This window comes from Peromyscus leucopus, chromosome 20 (genome assembly GCF_004664715.2).
Source record: "Peromyscus leucopus breed LL Stock chromosome 20, UCI_PerLeu_2.1, whole genome shotgun sequence".
Classification (NCBI taxonomy): Eukaryota; Metazoa; Chordata; class Mammalia; order Rodentia; family Cricetidae; genus Peromyscus; species Peromyscus leucopus.
Genome location: NC_051080.1, coordinates 28,576,615 through 28,593,682, shown reverse-complemented (window position 1 = coordinate 28,593,682; position 17,068 = coordinate 28,576,615). Strand labels below are relative to the sequence as shown.

The 17,068-nt window shown below is 39.1% G+C and overlaps 1 protein-coding gene across 1 annotated transcript in view; it reads left to right on the top strand.

Annotated features, from left to right (window-relative positions):
- Window positions 1-17,068, top strand: part of Fam135b (family with sequence similarity 135 member B) — a 215,047-nt gene that overhangs the window by 175,607 nt on the left and 22,372 nt on the right. The window contains 4 exon segments of the mRNA XM_037197518.1: window positions 5,095-5,249; window positions 8,927-10,934; window positions 13,252-13,418; window positions 16,069-16,160. Of these exon segments, the coding sequence (XP_037053413.1) occupies window positions 5,095-5,249; window positions 8,927-10,934; window positions 13,252-13,418; window positions 16,069-16,160 (2,422 nt within the window).

Here is a 17,068-nt window from a genome sequence, read left to right as displayed (position 1 = left end):
ATCAAGACTTCCTAGGTCTCTGCAGACATCTGTGCTGAGTCCTCTGCAAAATGAATAGAAGCAGGTGGTGTGGCCACATGCTATGTCAGACAAGCTCAGTGATGCAGTAGTTAAAACATTTATTTAGCATAATAATTAAGCCCAAGCTCTCTAATCAGGAGGAATGACGCCTTTTTAAGATTGCCTTCTTCCAGAAAGAATTGAAAAGTATCAAGAAAGTTTGAGTGGTGATAAGAGATGAGGTTTCTCTTAGATTCTCTAGGGAAGATGGGTGGGGACCTCACCAAAATCTTTTGGCCACCAATATTTTATTTTGAATAATCGGTTCAAAACCTAATGGTAAGGGGAATCTGGGTTGAGAGGCCACAGTGCATCTATCAAAGAGGCTGGTGGAGTTTTCATGTTGCCTAAGACAGACCTGGAAATCTTTCATCTTTGTATACATAACCCTGTTTCCTCCACAGGTTTTATTCTGTAAGCAAACTATGGTGACATTTAGTGTTTGCTTTTAGGTTATGAAAATGAGTGGAATAGAAAGGAAAATGCATATGCTTATGAAAATAGCTTGTTTGGACACCATTAGAGTCTTCAACAAGTACAGCAATGAGTGCATTTGTTCTCAGGGAGTGTGAACACATGTGGAAGTGAAAGTCACAGAGGTCATTGCTCTCTATATTAATATTAATATTAATATGTCTCACCACTGGGATTACAATACTTAAAGAAGGGTACCCCACAGTTGGAAGGGTCATCCTGGCAGGAAGTCACAGCTAGTCACATGGCATCTAAGTCAAGCAGAGCAAGAAATGTACTCAGCTCACTTCTTCTTTTGATCCATAGTATTCAGTCTGGGACTGCAGCCTATTGATGATACCACATTCAGAGTGGATCTCGCCTCCTCAGTTACACTTTGGAAAAGTGCTCACAGACATGCCCAGAGGTGTGTCTCCTAGGTGATTCTCAATCAAGTTGACAATGAAAACGAAGCATCACACTCTCCAAGCACAGTTTGGTTGGAATGCCAGCCCTCTAGATGCCTATGCAAAGTACTCATAACACAGGGTATCTGGTGATGTGCAATGAGTGATTCCTTGAGAAAAATTTTTTTTTTCTGTTGTCAATGTATTCTCAACTGGAGCTAGTTGTGATGACTGGTATTTGTCAATTTTATCAAATTTAGAATCACCTGGGAAGAGAATACTAATAACAGATTGTCTGGATCGGGTTGGCCTGAGGGAATGACTATGGGGATTGTCTTGATCAGAATGATGGAGGTGGGATGACCTGCCCACTGTAGGTAACACCATTTCCCGGGCAGGGCATCCCTGGATTATAGAAGAGTAAAGAAAGCAAGCTGAGTGCAGCATGCATCTGTCATTTCCTGATCGTGACTTTGACTGACCAGCTGCTTTTATCTGCTGCTGTGACTTCCCTGCGACAATGGACTAGAAACTAGACATGTGATACAAATCAATTATTTTTCCCTTAAGGAGCTTTTGGTAGGGTATTTTATCACAGTGGCATCCTGTACACTGCTCTTAGTTTTCTTCCTCATAAAATGGTCCAAAGTAAAAGATGAAAAGACAAAGTGGGAACATCCACATGAGGTAGACAGAGCGCAAGCTGCAGATCCTCCTCTGTAAATGGTGACGTTAAAGTAGATGGTGATTGATGAGTGAACATTAATTGTCCCAGTGGACAGTAGATGTGGTAAAGAATGCTGTCTTGTAGGTTTCTCATTCTATCTGACAAATAGGCGATTAATAAATTAACTCGTTCAGGTAGTTACCAGCGTAAAAACAATAAACAAGAAGATAAAGGCATAGGAAGAGAGAAGAGATGTGGCTGGTATTCTCATAAATAGTTAAACACTAATTCTTAGACTCCCCAAACCGTGTTATGTCCTATATAGCATTTGTTGATTTTTGTCATGTGAATTCCCCACAGTAGTGTTTCAGGTCATTCATGAGTTATCAGGAAGTATAAAGCTAGAAAGAGACATATGCAACTTGCTCCTGTAAGCCAGCATCAACTGTCCTTTATGGAAAATTGTGTGTGGTCCAAGGACTGATTTTGACAAAGTGATGGGAGAAAAATAAATTGAGGAAGTAACAATTGACCTCAATTTGGGGTTATTGTGACTCAGACTGTAAAAGGTGTTTATTCAACAAGAAGTACTTCCAATAATGTTATGAATTTGAGGAGAACGGGATGGAGGGAAGTAGGAAGGTAAGAGGGAAGGGCAGGAAGGACTAAATCATGTGGTATCTTGTGCACCACAAAAAAAAACTCAGATTCATGATCATTTCAGTTCATGTATTATTAGCCTGAAAATGAAGTTGGACCTTAGCATTTCAAATTCCATTCAAATATTTTAACTTATAGATTCTACTAAAATGGCATGCATTCCTCAACCTCTCTTAGCTAATTTCTTAGATATAAAAGGAGATTCCTTCTTTCAGAAAGTACATATGTATTGTCTGTGTTCCAGATACTATTTTAGTTGTGGGCTATTTAGAGGTGAACCAAACAGACAAAATCTCTCTGTACGAATAAATAGACATATTGACCAAATGGTGATGAGAAGTGTCTATTAACCTAAGAGGGGTAGATACTGATGTGTTTGTCTATCCTGGTCTCCCTGCAGATTCACATAGGAGTAGAGGTCAGGTTGAAGTTTTCAAGGTGATTGTGTCTTATACAGCAAATAGATTGGACAACATTTTAAGTAGTCAATTGGCCATCAATATCCACACAAGCATCAAGTAGACAAGTTATCCAGAGAGATTCTGCTCAATAGGAAATACATTTTTGTCAAAATAAACCATGTCACCAAGAACACAGAAAGAGATTTCATTTCAGAATGAGAAAATCATGGGAAAGGTGAATAAGTGCTATCAGCAGAATGAGTCTTGGGATAGGATATTGAAAGGGACTGTTACTATAACAGTTTAACTTATAGAAAATTTAATTTTAATCAAAATATTATTTTATCACTTTCTGTCTTCTTTTTTCCTCCCTCCAACTACTCCTATTTCCCCCTTATTCCCTCTCAAATCAATAGTCTCCTTTTCCTTATACATATATGTGTGTGTATTCAATATATACAAATAAATGTATCAGTAGGGCTGATCACTTCAAATGGAATAACCAATTAAAAAGCTCATTTCTAAGGGAGACTAAGTCTCCCCTCTCTTTGCAATCATTAGTTACATGTAGCATCTATGGCACTGTGTAACATTTATAAATCATTCCTCGGTGCCTGCAGAGATGTTTCAGTTAGGAAAACGGTTTCCATGCAAACCTGAAGACCTGAGTTCAAATCCCCAGCCCCCATGTAAGAAGCAAGGTGTCATGGCAAGCACTTGAAATACTAACATTGCAGAAGAAGAGACAGTAGGAGATCCTTGGGGTTCGTTGACCAGTCAGTTTAGGTGAATCAGTGAGCTTCAGGTTCAGGCTCGCAAGCTCCACTATAATCTATGTGGAAGCCAGAGAACCAGTGAGGCTAGGGGTGTGGCTCAGCCACATCTGAAAATCTTGGTACCAGGGGACCAGGGGACCAGGGGAACAGGGGGGACCGGTTTTATGACTGACAGCCTGAAAACCTGAATGTTGGAGTACTGCTATGAGCCCCATGGTCCAAAAGTTGGAGAACCTGGAATTATGATGTCAAATGAGAAGAGAAAACAAAGGTATCCTGGTTCCGGAAAAACAAATGTTCATCCTGCCTATCCACATTCCATCTAGAGGCTCAGCCTGTCAGATAGTGCCTCTCCTCACTGAAGGTGGATCTGGCAGGCCTGTCACCAGCTTACAAGCCAGTGTCTTCTGGCTACACCTTTACATACTCAGGGGACCCAAGGTGGGATAGGGTGTGGAACTTACTGAAACAAAATCATATTTAATATCCATCCAGATATAATATCCAAATGGTTAGATATTCAAAGAGGTATAAAGTTGTAACAACTTCCAGAGTTTGAATAGGAGGAAAAAAATCTCCCACATATATAAGGGAAACTTAAAAATAGAAAACATAAGATAAACACATTTAATCTGTAAAGCCAATATATATTACCATAATTAATATCTCTATGCATATTATATGAAATCCATATATGCTATAAGTCACAGATGTGTATATGTTGAACTCTTGGGACTTCCATTGATGGTGATGATGTGATGCTTACAGAGTTTGTTCTGGACCTGTGTAGGGTTACACAGTATTTTATAGAGGTAGATAGTCCACATGACAGGGAAGTGGGATGAGTGTCCAGAGTTCTGCCTGCTATATGAAGAGCCTCAGACAGGCAGACAGACACATGCTCAGGCTTCTTCCAAATCTCCAGTCCATTAAGGGAATCTCTCCTCTTCCCTTAATGGAAAGTGATTGAGTTTTTTTTATATAAAACATCATTTAGCTTTTCTTTCATGAGATAACTAACATGAATTTACTCTCTTCTGAGGAGGAATTAAAGTCATATGCACCTCCAAACTTTTAAATGTAAAGTAGTAATTACTTCAGATTTTGGAATCAGGTTCTTAATGGTAGAAGGGTGTTTAGGTCTGGAAGAATAAATATAAGCTTTGAAAGTTCCTCTACAGAGAAACAAAAAGTAGGCTGCCTGAATTATAGTAGCTTTCACACTAATAAAAGCTGTCAATATCAACATAAATAACAAGAAGCATTGAAGGTGGCTCAGCTGTACCAAAATATAACTCAGACTAAGTAGTTTAAAAAGTTAAAGATGCTGGAGTAATAGATGAGTAAATTTAACGTTCTCTTCCAAAGCACACATTTTAGATCTGCAGCCATTTCTTAGCTAGTCTTTCAGTAGCATGGTGCTAATTACCTTCCACTGTCAGGTATAACCCAGTACCACAATCCTTTGCACCAACACTATCTCTTGGAGCAGTTCCTCAGCAAAGTAGACCACCACTTTGAGGGATATCTTAGATGGATGGGAGGACAGGCAGATGGTCATTACCAGCATCTGCTAAAAGCACTGTTAAAGCTTTCTTGGGGTTAGAATGGTAAGACTATTGAAAACTTCCAATCCTGCTTGGTTGATTACCTTTCTGTGTGCTCCACAGGATACAGACCCACAGCCAGCTATCTCTGGACATCCGGAACTCAGAGTACCTCACCAGCATGCCCCCACTGCCCGCAGAGTGCCTGGATATTGACGGTGACTGGAACACCCTGCCTGTTATCTTTGAGGACAGATATGTGGACTGCCCTGTCTCAGGTTTGTCTTTCTCTGTTGTTTTGAAAAGACTCGAGAATTAGGCTTTCCATGGAAGTACTGGTACATTAACAGATTGTGCCCCTGAAGCTCTGGTGGTCACTGTTCACAAGAGTATCAGCAAATTGTGGTAGTATTTTCTTTTTAAAGGGGAAGGGAGAGTTAGTGTTAATGCCTACCTGGCCCCTTCTGGACCAAAATGTCCCTGTTACCTCTGTTTTCATCTATTGAATTATCTATAGAATGAGATGTACATAGACTCAGACATACACACTCTCTCTCCCCTCCACACAGACACACACACAGAGACACACACACACACACACACACACACCACACACACCACCCTAATCAAAGACTTGCGAAGATCTTTTGTTCTCTCAAGTGTACAGTTTTAAATTTAGTCATTTATTATTAACTTTAATGACACTGTGTTAGTGCCCATTTTGTGGTGGTGGTGATTGAAGTTGTTTTGCTGGTTGGTTGATGATTACTATGTCATTCTAGGTGGCCACTCACTAATTCAATCACTTGTTTAATGCCAGAAGGCAGGTCAAGGACTTGAGCAAGTAGGTTGTGTAACTGGGAGAAGTTATGAATGAAAATCTCAGGGAGAGAAAGAACAAGGCTATGCCTATTATTTGTATAAGAGTGTTCAGCATGGCTCTACTGTTTGTCAGTGAACCCGGAGGTCAACTGGAAAATAACTAGACATGAATAAATGAATGTCCCCTTTCTGTTCTCCCCTGTAACTTGACCATAGAAACCCAACAACCATGACTAGAAAATGTCAAGCCCTATGTTGGTGGTTTAACCAAATTATTTATTTATTTAATTCTTTAAATAATTTATGCAGCTTCAGAGAGGGAAACTGAGGTATAGATAGACCATGTATCAATAAGCAACCAAAGTCAACTCCTTAACTCCAGAGTCCAGGCTCTGCTCTGGTATCTTCCTCAGGTGTTTTAAGCCAGGCTACTTTGCTTGTCATTTTATACAGTGGACCAAAATGGCTACACTTCAGAAATTCTGCATCTGCAGCTTTATAGTCTGGAAGCTAGGTGACTTGTAGGGACATAGCAAGTTTGCAAACATGCATTTGGTTTCCAGTTGTACTCTGACATCTAGTGTCAAGTAAGTATATGACAAGTCAAATATATACTGAATTATACTAAATCTCCAACCCAACTGCTAAGTTTTAAAGGTGTATGTGTGTGTGTATGCATGAATGTGTGTGTTTATATGCTTGTGTTTTCATTAATGCATACCTTTTATATAATTTCCAGCAAAAGTAAACAGTTGAAAAAAATTAAGCACTGCTTATAACAACTTCTGATGTTAGGTGTAGATTGTTTCTCAGTATTTTTAATTGCAAATAATGATAAATATTTCAGTGAGCATAAATTTCATTCTTCATGCATGTGATTCTGTCACACACACGTGATTTTTTAACAAGACAACTTGTAGCTTTGAGTGCTTCCAAATATTTGGAAAATCCCATCAAGGCAAAAGATCACTTACTCTTATAACAAATATCCACTTTCTTTCTTGCCAACCCACCACCTAGTCATGCTAGTATAGTCTTGGGTAGAACTAAACATCATTGTAGTAATTATATTCAAGGCAATACAAGCAATCAGTGACCACAAATTCTTTGTTTTGCTAGATTTCTGTTCTTGTCTTAGATCCTTTTAGGAACACAGTTCTTCAAATATGTACAGGAGGTCAGCCTGCAGGCTACAGGGATAAAACACAAGCTGTTGCCTTTAGGGGGACAAAAGTTTGGAAGTGGATCATCACATGGTCATAGGACATACAATACTACATGTGTGTGGGAGGGATGCTGGGGAATTTTCAAAAGATTATAGTGGTATATACTGGTCTTGCTGCAGGCAGAGGAAAGTAAATGCTTCCTAACCATCCCCAGGTTCATTGTATGTACCAAGGTAAAGGGAAAATTCATTTCTTCCTCAGTCTAATTACAAATTGCACTGAAAGTTATTTGATGATCATAGGTCACTGTATGACCTACATGTGCATACTCTTGGACATGTACCCAATAAACTCTAAATCCTACCACAGAGATATATGTTCATTGCTGCACTATTTACAGTAGCCAGCGAATGGAACCAGTCTTGATGTCTATTAGCAGGGATTTATACAATTTAAAGAAAACACATATACAAGATCCTCTTGTTTATATGGCATATGTGGGAGATGTCAGGAGTCACATCTCAGATCTTTGATTATGATAGGTGCACATAGAGAATGTTTGTTACTGGCCAGTTGTGGGGAACAGGAGAAGAAGAAAGAGAGGATTCAATGTTTTAAGAGAGAGAAAATAGTTAAAGAAAAATAAGATAAGACGTCATACTTCGGTTCTCTGCATCAGCCTCTGAAGATGCGTGTGATTATGGAAGCTTTATGAAGCTTCACTGTGGTGTTACTATCTAACACATAGGACAGATAAACTGATTGCAGGGTTTGTTCTGCAGAAAGCAGAACTCTTCACCCCATGCATAACATCATTTCATATAATGATTTATGAATTAGTGAAAGGCTTGTGGGTTCCTATGGATCTGCCCACCCACAGCTTTGGAAGGTCAAAAAGCTTCCTGAAGACTGTTGTTGCCTAGGATGCTCACAAATGGCAATATTGGAGTTCATGATTGGATCTTCCAGGCTCCAAAGTTTGCTCTAACACTATGCTTATGATTGACCTCATCACATCTGCAGGTAGAAAATGCTAAGTGTACTCAAATAAATGAAAGCTAAGTGGTATGATGAGAGAAAATAAATGCCTTTTTTTCTAGCTGCTTTTCTCTTTTATTAGTTTGCATAATAAGACAGACACTAACATCTCTCAATCAAAACTTCACTTCTGCAGGCAAACTGGCAGCCTGCAATTCTGGCCATTGGCTACAAATTCTTGGTTCATGTAATTTATCCATATTTAATGATATTCTGGGATGACTCACAGAACTCTGGAAGGAGCTCTGTTCATGATGAAAGTCTTATTGTTACAAAGAAAGGACAGCCATGTCCCCCAAAATGAAAACAGGAGGGGAGAGAGGAAGGGATGGAGAGAAATGGAAAGAGAGGAAGAGAGAGAGGGAGGGAGGGAGGGAGAGAAACAGAGAGAGACAGAGACAGAGAGAGACAGGGGAGAGGAGAGAGAGAGAGGATCTATAGGTTGAAGCTTAGTCAGATATTTGGGTATTCTCAAGACTTTTTCTTCTCCTGGGGCATCCATCTTTGTTGTCAATCTATAAATTTGAAGAGCTCATCTAAGCCACAGGATTGATGTTTTCTTATGTGGATAAAAGTATGTGAGCCACTGGCCTCACATAGATGTAATCTTTTCACACAGGTCTGATGGGTGTTTCTTTTCCCTTGTCCCAACCACTGATCACATGTTTTGTCATGTTCATATCTTCATTTAGCTCATCAACATAAACTATTTGGAAGTTTAACATGAGTCACCTGGTTATCATAAACTATCTGTATACTCCTGAATAAGAAACTTTTTCTGTAACTTAAGAACTTTAAAAAATCTGAAGGTCATCCCCTTCAAAAAGCAGTAATGTAGGACTGCTGAATTGTTTTCATACAATCAGGTATTTAAATAATTTGTAATATTGATTTGTAAACTACAATACAATTTTCTTCTTTTGTTATAGAGCATAATTTGAGTGTTTATCCTAATTTTGATGTCCCACTGACAAGTCCTGCAATAATGGATCTAAAAGGGAAAGAAAAGAATATTATAAATCAAAAATCATCTTTGAGGAAGAACCTTCCATTATCGACTACAAAAGCACCCCAGCTGGGCTCCGATGAGGATGTTATTAGGTGTCCAGAGATGGAAGAGAATGTCTCCACACAGAATCCTGTGGACGTGTGCTCAGAATCTCAGGTGTATTTGTCCATTGGTGAATTCCAAAGCAAAGCACTCAAGCCTGAAGATGCATGTTGGACTGGTCCAAGGCCTGATGCTGTGAGAGATTCAGATGTGGACATACGTAGGAGGAGTCCAGGACCTGAGGATGGGAAGGCCCCAGCATTGACTTACATTGATGTGAAATCTAGCAATAAGAACCAACCTAGAGCTGAGCCCATGCAGGGCTTTAATGTACAGCATGAGCAAGAGAGCTCTCAGGACAGCTATGATCCTGTTAAGACTCTGTCAAGCAAAGCTGTAGCAGGAATAAGTCAGAATAATGCCACCTCTTTAAACCAAAAAGCTGCCATTGAATTCAAGACTCTAGAAAGGGGAGCAGACCAGGAGGGAAAGCCCATGCTGCTGAGCCTGAAGCTCACCCCTGCTGAACCTTGTGACCCATTGAATACTGCTCCAATGGAACCTTGGGACACCACATCTTCCCTGCAGGACCATTCAGAAGAGCAGGAAGATCTGTCAGTGCTCTCTGGCATCATCAAGAGGTCAGCCTCTATCATATCTGACTCAGGCATTGAAAGCGAACCAAGTTCTGTTGCCTGGTCTGAGGCCCGAAGCAGGGCCCTGGAGCTACCTAGTGATCGTGAAGTTTTACATCAGGTGATTCGAAGGCATGCCCACCACAGGAACTCTTTAGAGGGTGGCCATACAGAAAGCAATACTAGTCTGCCCAGTGGCATCCAGGCTTCTCTTACCTCTATCAGCTCTTTGCCTTTCGAAGATGAGGAGCGGGAGTTGGCACTTACTATGCTAACCAAGTCTGTCTCTGCACCCCAGATCAGCAGCCCTGAGGATACCACTGAAGGTGCAGACACCATGAAGAGCACGGGAGGATTTTCTGAAGACCTTGACAGTTCTAGCAAGGACACCAGTTCACCTGGACACAGTTCTCATTCTTATGGTGGCTCCAGCGTCCAGGATGTCAGGGCAGGACACTCCCTTGCAGACATAGCTTTAGATTCTGAGAGAGCCCAGGGACCTGGGTACATAGACATTCCCAAAGGTAAAGAGAATCAGTCCTGTCCTCAAGGACCCTGCTATATGGATGACATGGCTGAGAACATACCAAGTGTTGAAACCAAAGGTCTTAACTTAAAAGTACCATGTACTATAGTGCTTGAAAATTCTAGGACCAGATCTTTTCATAGAGCAGCAGACGAAACCACAAAAGGCAGACATAAAGGATCGAGTGGGGGTAAACACATAGTCCCCAACAACAGCATCTTAGACATCACGGCTGTGTCTCACCACAGGGTGCCTGAAATCAGTAGTGCACCAGCTGTTGAAGCTGTTAACTTGAATTCTACAGGTGTACAAAATGGTTCATCAAGTGTCAATGATACCATGACATTGAATAGAAGACATACTGCCTCTCTGGAGGTCAAACATGAAGCAGGCACTGTGTGCCCCACTGTGACTCACACGATTGCCTCCCAAGTGTCACGAAACCATGAGCTGAAGACAGGAACTTCCATCTCTGGGTCCCACTTGAACTCCGCCGAGGCCTTTACTCTGGACAGCTTAAAGGCAGTGGAGGTCGTTAACTTGTCTGTGTCTTGCACTGCCACATGTCTCCCTTTCTCATCTGTACCTAAGGAGACCCCTGCTAGGGCTGGACACTCTTCTAAACAAAGCCTAGCCCCCATTACTCATCAACCTTTGGGCTCCTTTGGAGTTGTCTCTACCTATTCCAGCAAATTGGAAGAAGAAGTCAGTGAAAGAATGTTCAGGTAAGTTTGTGGGATAGCTCACAGCTCACAGGTCCTTAGTCATTTAGGTTTTCCCAGTTTCATACACACTATTTAAACATGGAGGTATTTATTATTTTTGTTCACTTAAATAATGCAATAGTGTACACATCATGCAATTCAGAATGTCTAAGTAATATAAAGAAGAATTATAAATAAGCCCATCACCCAACATAACAACATGACATAATTTTTACACAGAAATCTTCTATACAGATATTTGTCCCCCAAATATATTCATTTTTAATAAAAACAGGATCATTGTGATGCTTCTTAATTATTTTTTCCATTTAAAATATTAGATATATCTTTCTATATAAGTCCATTTTCATTCAGTATTTTAATGTCTCCATAATAGTCTATTGTATGGATGTACAATGACTTATGAACCAAATTCTTAATGGATAGTAATGGAAATTTTGTTCCATTTTTATTGTGATATACCACTCTCTTATGACACTAGTGTAACTTCACCTATTTATATTTTGAAAAAGGAGATTTTAGGACCTTTGTGGGAACAGGACTCCACCATATTTGCCTTCTAAGTTCCCTTTAAGATTGTGGGCCTCTCAAAGCCACTACTCTATTTTTTTTTTCAGTTCTAGAATATATAGCTTGATCATTGGCTTGTGCTATGTTCATTTTTTACCCTCAATTATCAGCTATATATTTTATTGGGTACATAATAGAAGTATTTTGTCAGAGTACCTTATATGCATTCTTCTCTTGCCAACTGCTAATAGTTATTGATTTTCACATAAAGAAAAAGTCCAGGCAGATAAACATTGATCATTCTGTGTAATAAATAGTACTAAATGCCTGTCCTATGACACTGGTCACCGAATCAAGAAGTCCATCTAGACACTGTCCAAAGCTAGGTCAGAGTCATCTCTGCTCTACCTGCAGGAAACCAAGCAGACAGGAATAGCAACCAAGGCCAGTGCTGGGCAAGTGTGATGCTTCCTGCGTGCTCAGTGGAGCCAAAGGTTTTGTCTGGAAGCAATGATTGTATGGAGAGTGAAAAGGGCCAGAAGAAACACTTTAGAGGAGAGAATGTCTTCACCGAGGGGAAGTAGATGAGGATGCTGATGCTAACACTGGAACATCACTAGTTTGAAAATCCACAATTGTACATTAGCTAAGATCTAAAAGTTTACCTGTTTTGTACTGTTCTAGATAAAAACTAGGGCCTTGCCTTTATTGAACAAGAAATCTAAATCTAAATTGTATTTTCATGCTATTGAAATCTAAAATATTTTTAGATAAGGCTGGTGTGACAACACGTGTGGAGAATTTTGCACCATGAAAATGTTTTATGTTCAACTTTAGTAAAACTATTACATGAAAATACCTTACTTTCAGGTAATGTGCTTAGGCCATATAGAAAATAAAACATAATTCTGTGTATAGACGTGGTCCAATCCTCAGGTATCTCAGCATGTACACACAAACACACACACATATATATTTACATTTATATATATATATGTATATATACACACACACACACACACACACACACACACACACATATATATATATATAAATCTTAAAGGCAGCAACAACAACCCCAACTGAAACCTAAAAATCTTCTAACCCCAAGCATTTCAGATAACTGGCTATTATCAGAAGTGCTAAAACCAAGATTGTAACCATCACAATCTCATTTGTGAATCAATGTTGTTAACCACCATCTTGTCAAGTAACCACACAAACAACATCTTAGCTGGGTTTAAAAGTCATTTCTGACATCCTGACATTCTGAATATACCAAGGCCCAAAGAAACAGAGCCAAGCCAAGCCAAGCCAAGTAGTTTATGATACTAACTAGAAAATAAAACCAAGACAAAACAAAGAAAAAAATAAAACCAAAACCTGCATTGCTGTTGGGATGGTGGAAAATAGTTCTTAAAAAGCAGATGGAGTCTAAACCATGCTGGACTTGTATGAGAGGAAAGGAACTTCCCCTCTCGGGAGATAATTTTAAAAATGGCCATGTCCTGTAACTGCACAGAGTCTTATAAGTCTCATTACCCAGCCTCCTGTTCAATACCAGTCTAAAATAGAAATTTTTAAAATAAAAACTCTTTCTTCAGTTTTCTTGGGGATGTTTTCCTTTCTATCTTATTAAGAACAAAGCTTTGCTCGCCAGCAATTCCCCTAAGGTTTCATTCAGCATTTGATGTTCAGAAGATAATTTGTTTGTGAATACACAGCACTCCTACCTATCAGCCCAAATCATTCCCTGCTCAACATGGAATACACAGCATGGCTTGTGATTAATTGGTATATTCTCCAGTTTTTATCAGGCCAAAGAAAAATTTAAAAAAGAACTGAAGATTGAAGGATTTCTGTACAGTGACTTATCTGTACTAGCTTCTGATATACCGTATTTCCCACCAGAGGAAGAGGAGGAAAACTTGGAAGATGGGATTCACCTGGTGGTCTGTGTCCATGGCCTTGATGGTAAGTTCTAAGGATGTTTCCTCCTCAGATTACTATCCTACATTCACTTTATGTCTATGAAGTAATTTAGATCAGATATTCAGTCTAAAAAGCAACTAAACAGCAACCACCAGGAAAACATTGCTTTCAAAGGAAATGGAGTGGCCCAGGACACTTAAATATATCATACATATATACACACATGCATACACACACACACACACACACAGAGAGAGAGAGACACACACACACACACACACACACACACACACATATTAATTAGTTAATTCATTGACATGAATTTTACCAATCAATGGAAGGAAGGAAGAAAGGAAGGAAGGAAGGAAAGAAGGAAGGAAGGAAGGAAGAAGGAAGGAAGAAAAAAAAAGAAGGAAGGAAGGAAGGAAGGAAGGAAGGAAGTGTATAATCAATGGAATGGTGTTCTGAATAAAAGAGAGACTGGAGTAAATGAATGAAGAAGTACTGTTAGAATGAATACCTCAATGAAATGCCGGAATTGATGGAATTTATGAATCAATAGGATGGTTCTAGAAGAAGAAAAGGAGAAAAGGAATACAGGATGCATTTTAATGAGCCTAAGTTAGTGATCACAACTATTTTGTTGTCTATTTTGTTCATCTCTCACTTAACAGAACCTTTTGTATACTAGACACCACCATGTTCTAGGATTTATATAGATAAGAATGACCTTGACATTCATTAACTTGTTGTCATTAAAGGGTGATTCCTACCTCTCATTTTGAAAATTCTAAAATTCTTTGCAAAATGCGAAATCTGGGTGCCCATAGAAATGGCTCAATAGTTAAGAGTACTTGCTGCTCTTCCAGAGGACCTGAGTTTGGTTCTCAGCACCTATGATGAATGGGTCATGAAACCTGTAACTCTAGCACCAAGGTATCAAATGCCTTTTTCCAATCTCTGAGACTGCCTGGATACCTGTGTCAATCACTCACCTAGATATACACATAAATAAAAATAATAAAAATAAATCTTTAAAGTAAGAACTCTGGTTATGCAATAGGGTTTACATCTGTTACCTTGTGCATATTGAAACAGAATTGTGTGACAGAGGTAGAGATGATTTGCTATTATTGTACTGACTCGGAGAGCTGAGCATCCCCTGGGCCACAGGTCAAAAGAAAAACAAGTGATCACAAAGACAGCTTTCATAATATTACTTCTGTAGTTCAAGGTGCATGTGTATAACCTCTTCAGAGTGTTATAGATTCTGTTTATTCAAATCATCCTACTAGCATATTTATATTAAGAACGAGTACATTAAGACAAGTTATGAATATTTACACAAGCTCTCTATTGTGCCTAAAAGCCCAAAGCATATTTTGTTGTAAATGTTCTCAGTCTAGCGCATTATTAACTAAAACTGTTTTAGGAAGCTTTAGGTTCCAGAAACTTTTTATTCCTAGTGTCTTGAGGAGAGAAGGATATATTATTCCTAAAATCTTTGTGTTTAATATAAATAGTATCAATTTTTTAAAAGACCACTCCTAAAATATCATTAGGGAAATGTAGGCTATAACATGAGTGAATCCAAAGAGTATATATTTATTGACATAAACAGAGTGATAAAATTTAACTTCCCAAGAGGAAATATATGTCTCTGCTAAAAAAAAAAAAAAAAAAAAAAAAAAAAAAAAAAAAAAAAACATAAGCTTCCAATGACCTTGAGCTTACAGGTTTGATCATATGCTTTAACAGCCTACAGAATGGTTATCATCTGGGAATATCTACGTAAGGTTTGTCTCAAATCTTGAATTCTTCCAAATATAATGTGTTTTTTTAATACACCTTTAAATCATTGGGGAAATTTATAAAGAGTGATATAAAATCAGTTGTAATTTCACTTACAGTACAGAAGTTCTCCAAAACCATAACCTGTGGGGTTGACTCACATGAAAAAGCATACTACCAAAATATCTAAACAGGTTGCATGTCTTTTTCAACTCTACAGGGAACCAGAAGAGGAACAAGCCATATATTAATTTAGATATAGTAGAATGCCCATGGCCAGAATAAAATGTATGCCTAATTTATTCTGATATAACAAATCACTTTCCATGTGACTTTTTATTCCAACAACATATTCCGTGTGCTGTTTGTGTTTCTCATACTAGTGACTTCCTGGAATTACGAACCTTTCATTCCTTGGCTCTATCAAGTACCCTATCAAATACTCTTGGACACTTGCAAGCTTATTAATCCATTATCCATAGGCTTAGGGATAATTCTTCTATTTATACAACTGAACTGTAGTTGATAATTTAATCTCTTCCCAGTTATCTACAATTGGTAGGCAAGTGATTTAAGAGGTGACTGCCCACCATGCCATCTCAGCCACTAGGCAGCCCTTCCAAAAAGCTATTGAGAGAATGGAGTTCTGGGAAAGAAAGAGAACTAGTGTGACAGGTCAAGGAATCATTCCATTAAAGAATGGCAATTTAAAAGAGCCCCTTCTCTGTGTGTGCATGGACTAGGGTAGCAAAAGAGGAAGATGGGCAGTTACTTCAGTTATTTCTGTTATCTGCTTTAAAATAAAGAGAAAATCCAATTGTAATGTGAGAAATGGTGAGAAAGAAATCCCATGTGACTTATTATGATTAATTACAGGCCTGGGGTTATCTGTCATTTTCAGGGAACAGTGCAGACCTACGGCTGGTGAAGACTTTCATAGAACTGGGGCTCCCCGGGGGAAAACTGGACTTCCTAATGTCTGAAAAGAATCAGGTATGATGCCAGAGATGTTGGGTTGAGAGAACATCAGATTTGAAGGAGTCTCCTAAAAACACCAAGATGATATGTATACACGTGAAGTGAAGGGGGCATCTTCAAGGAGAATATCCATGTGCTTGGGTAGTTTGGAGGGAAAAAGAAACTTACTGTATTGTTTTGGGAGTCTAAGGGAAAAAATATGAAATGATGATAGGAGTTAGCATGTATCAGGTGACAGGAGTCTTTTGCCTTAATTGGACATTGGGAGCATGACGGCTTAGGTTACCAACTATGTGGGCATCCATGTAGTCACACTAGGGACAGAGCATTGTCACCCACAGCTCTGCAACCTACAAAGTCAGGTCACTTTTGTTTTACAATCAGACATGGTACCCTGAGGCTGTGGCTATTAATCTATGAACAAGTGATCGGGATGATCAGAGAGTGAGGTAAATGATTCATAAGCATCCTTTGGGGTAATAGAGTTGTTAATAAGCAAGAGGTCTCATGATTAGTCAAAGTGGTAGTTATACAGAGAACCATCTGACATCAGAGCTCAGACGTCAGGCTAGTGAGATGAGTCGGAGTAAAGATGTTCACTGCCAAGCCTAAATAGCCTGACTTTAATCCCTGAGGCCAACATACTAGAAAGTAAGAACCAACTCTCCCAAGTTGTCCCTTGACCTCCACACACACATAAATGAATAAATGATCGAAAGCTGAAATGATCCTGCTTACCCCTCAACTGCTAGTGCTTAATTTCTTTGCCTGTTTTAGACACTATGTTCCAAGGCACATGACAGGCAGTAAAAGGTACTATGTGAGGGAGGAAGAGTTAGGAGAACCATCATCCAAGGCCCACTATTTTCATGGTACCTGTCCCATTTTCCTATTACACCTTCAAAGCTCTATTGCTTACCAAT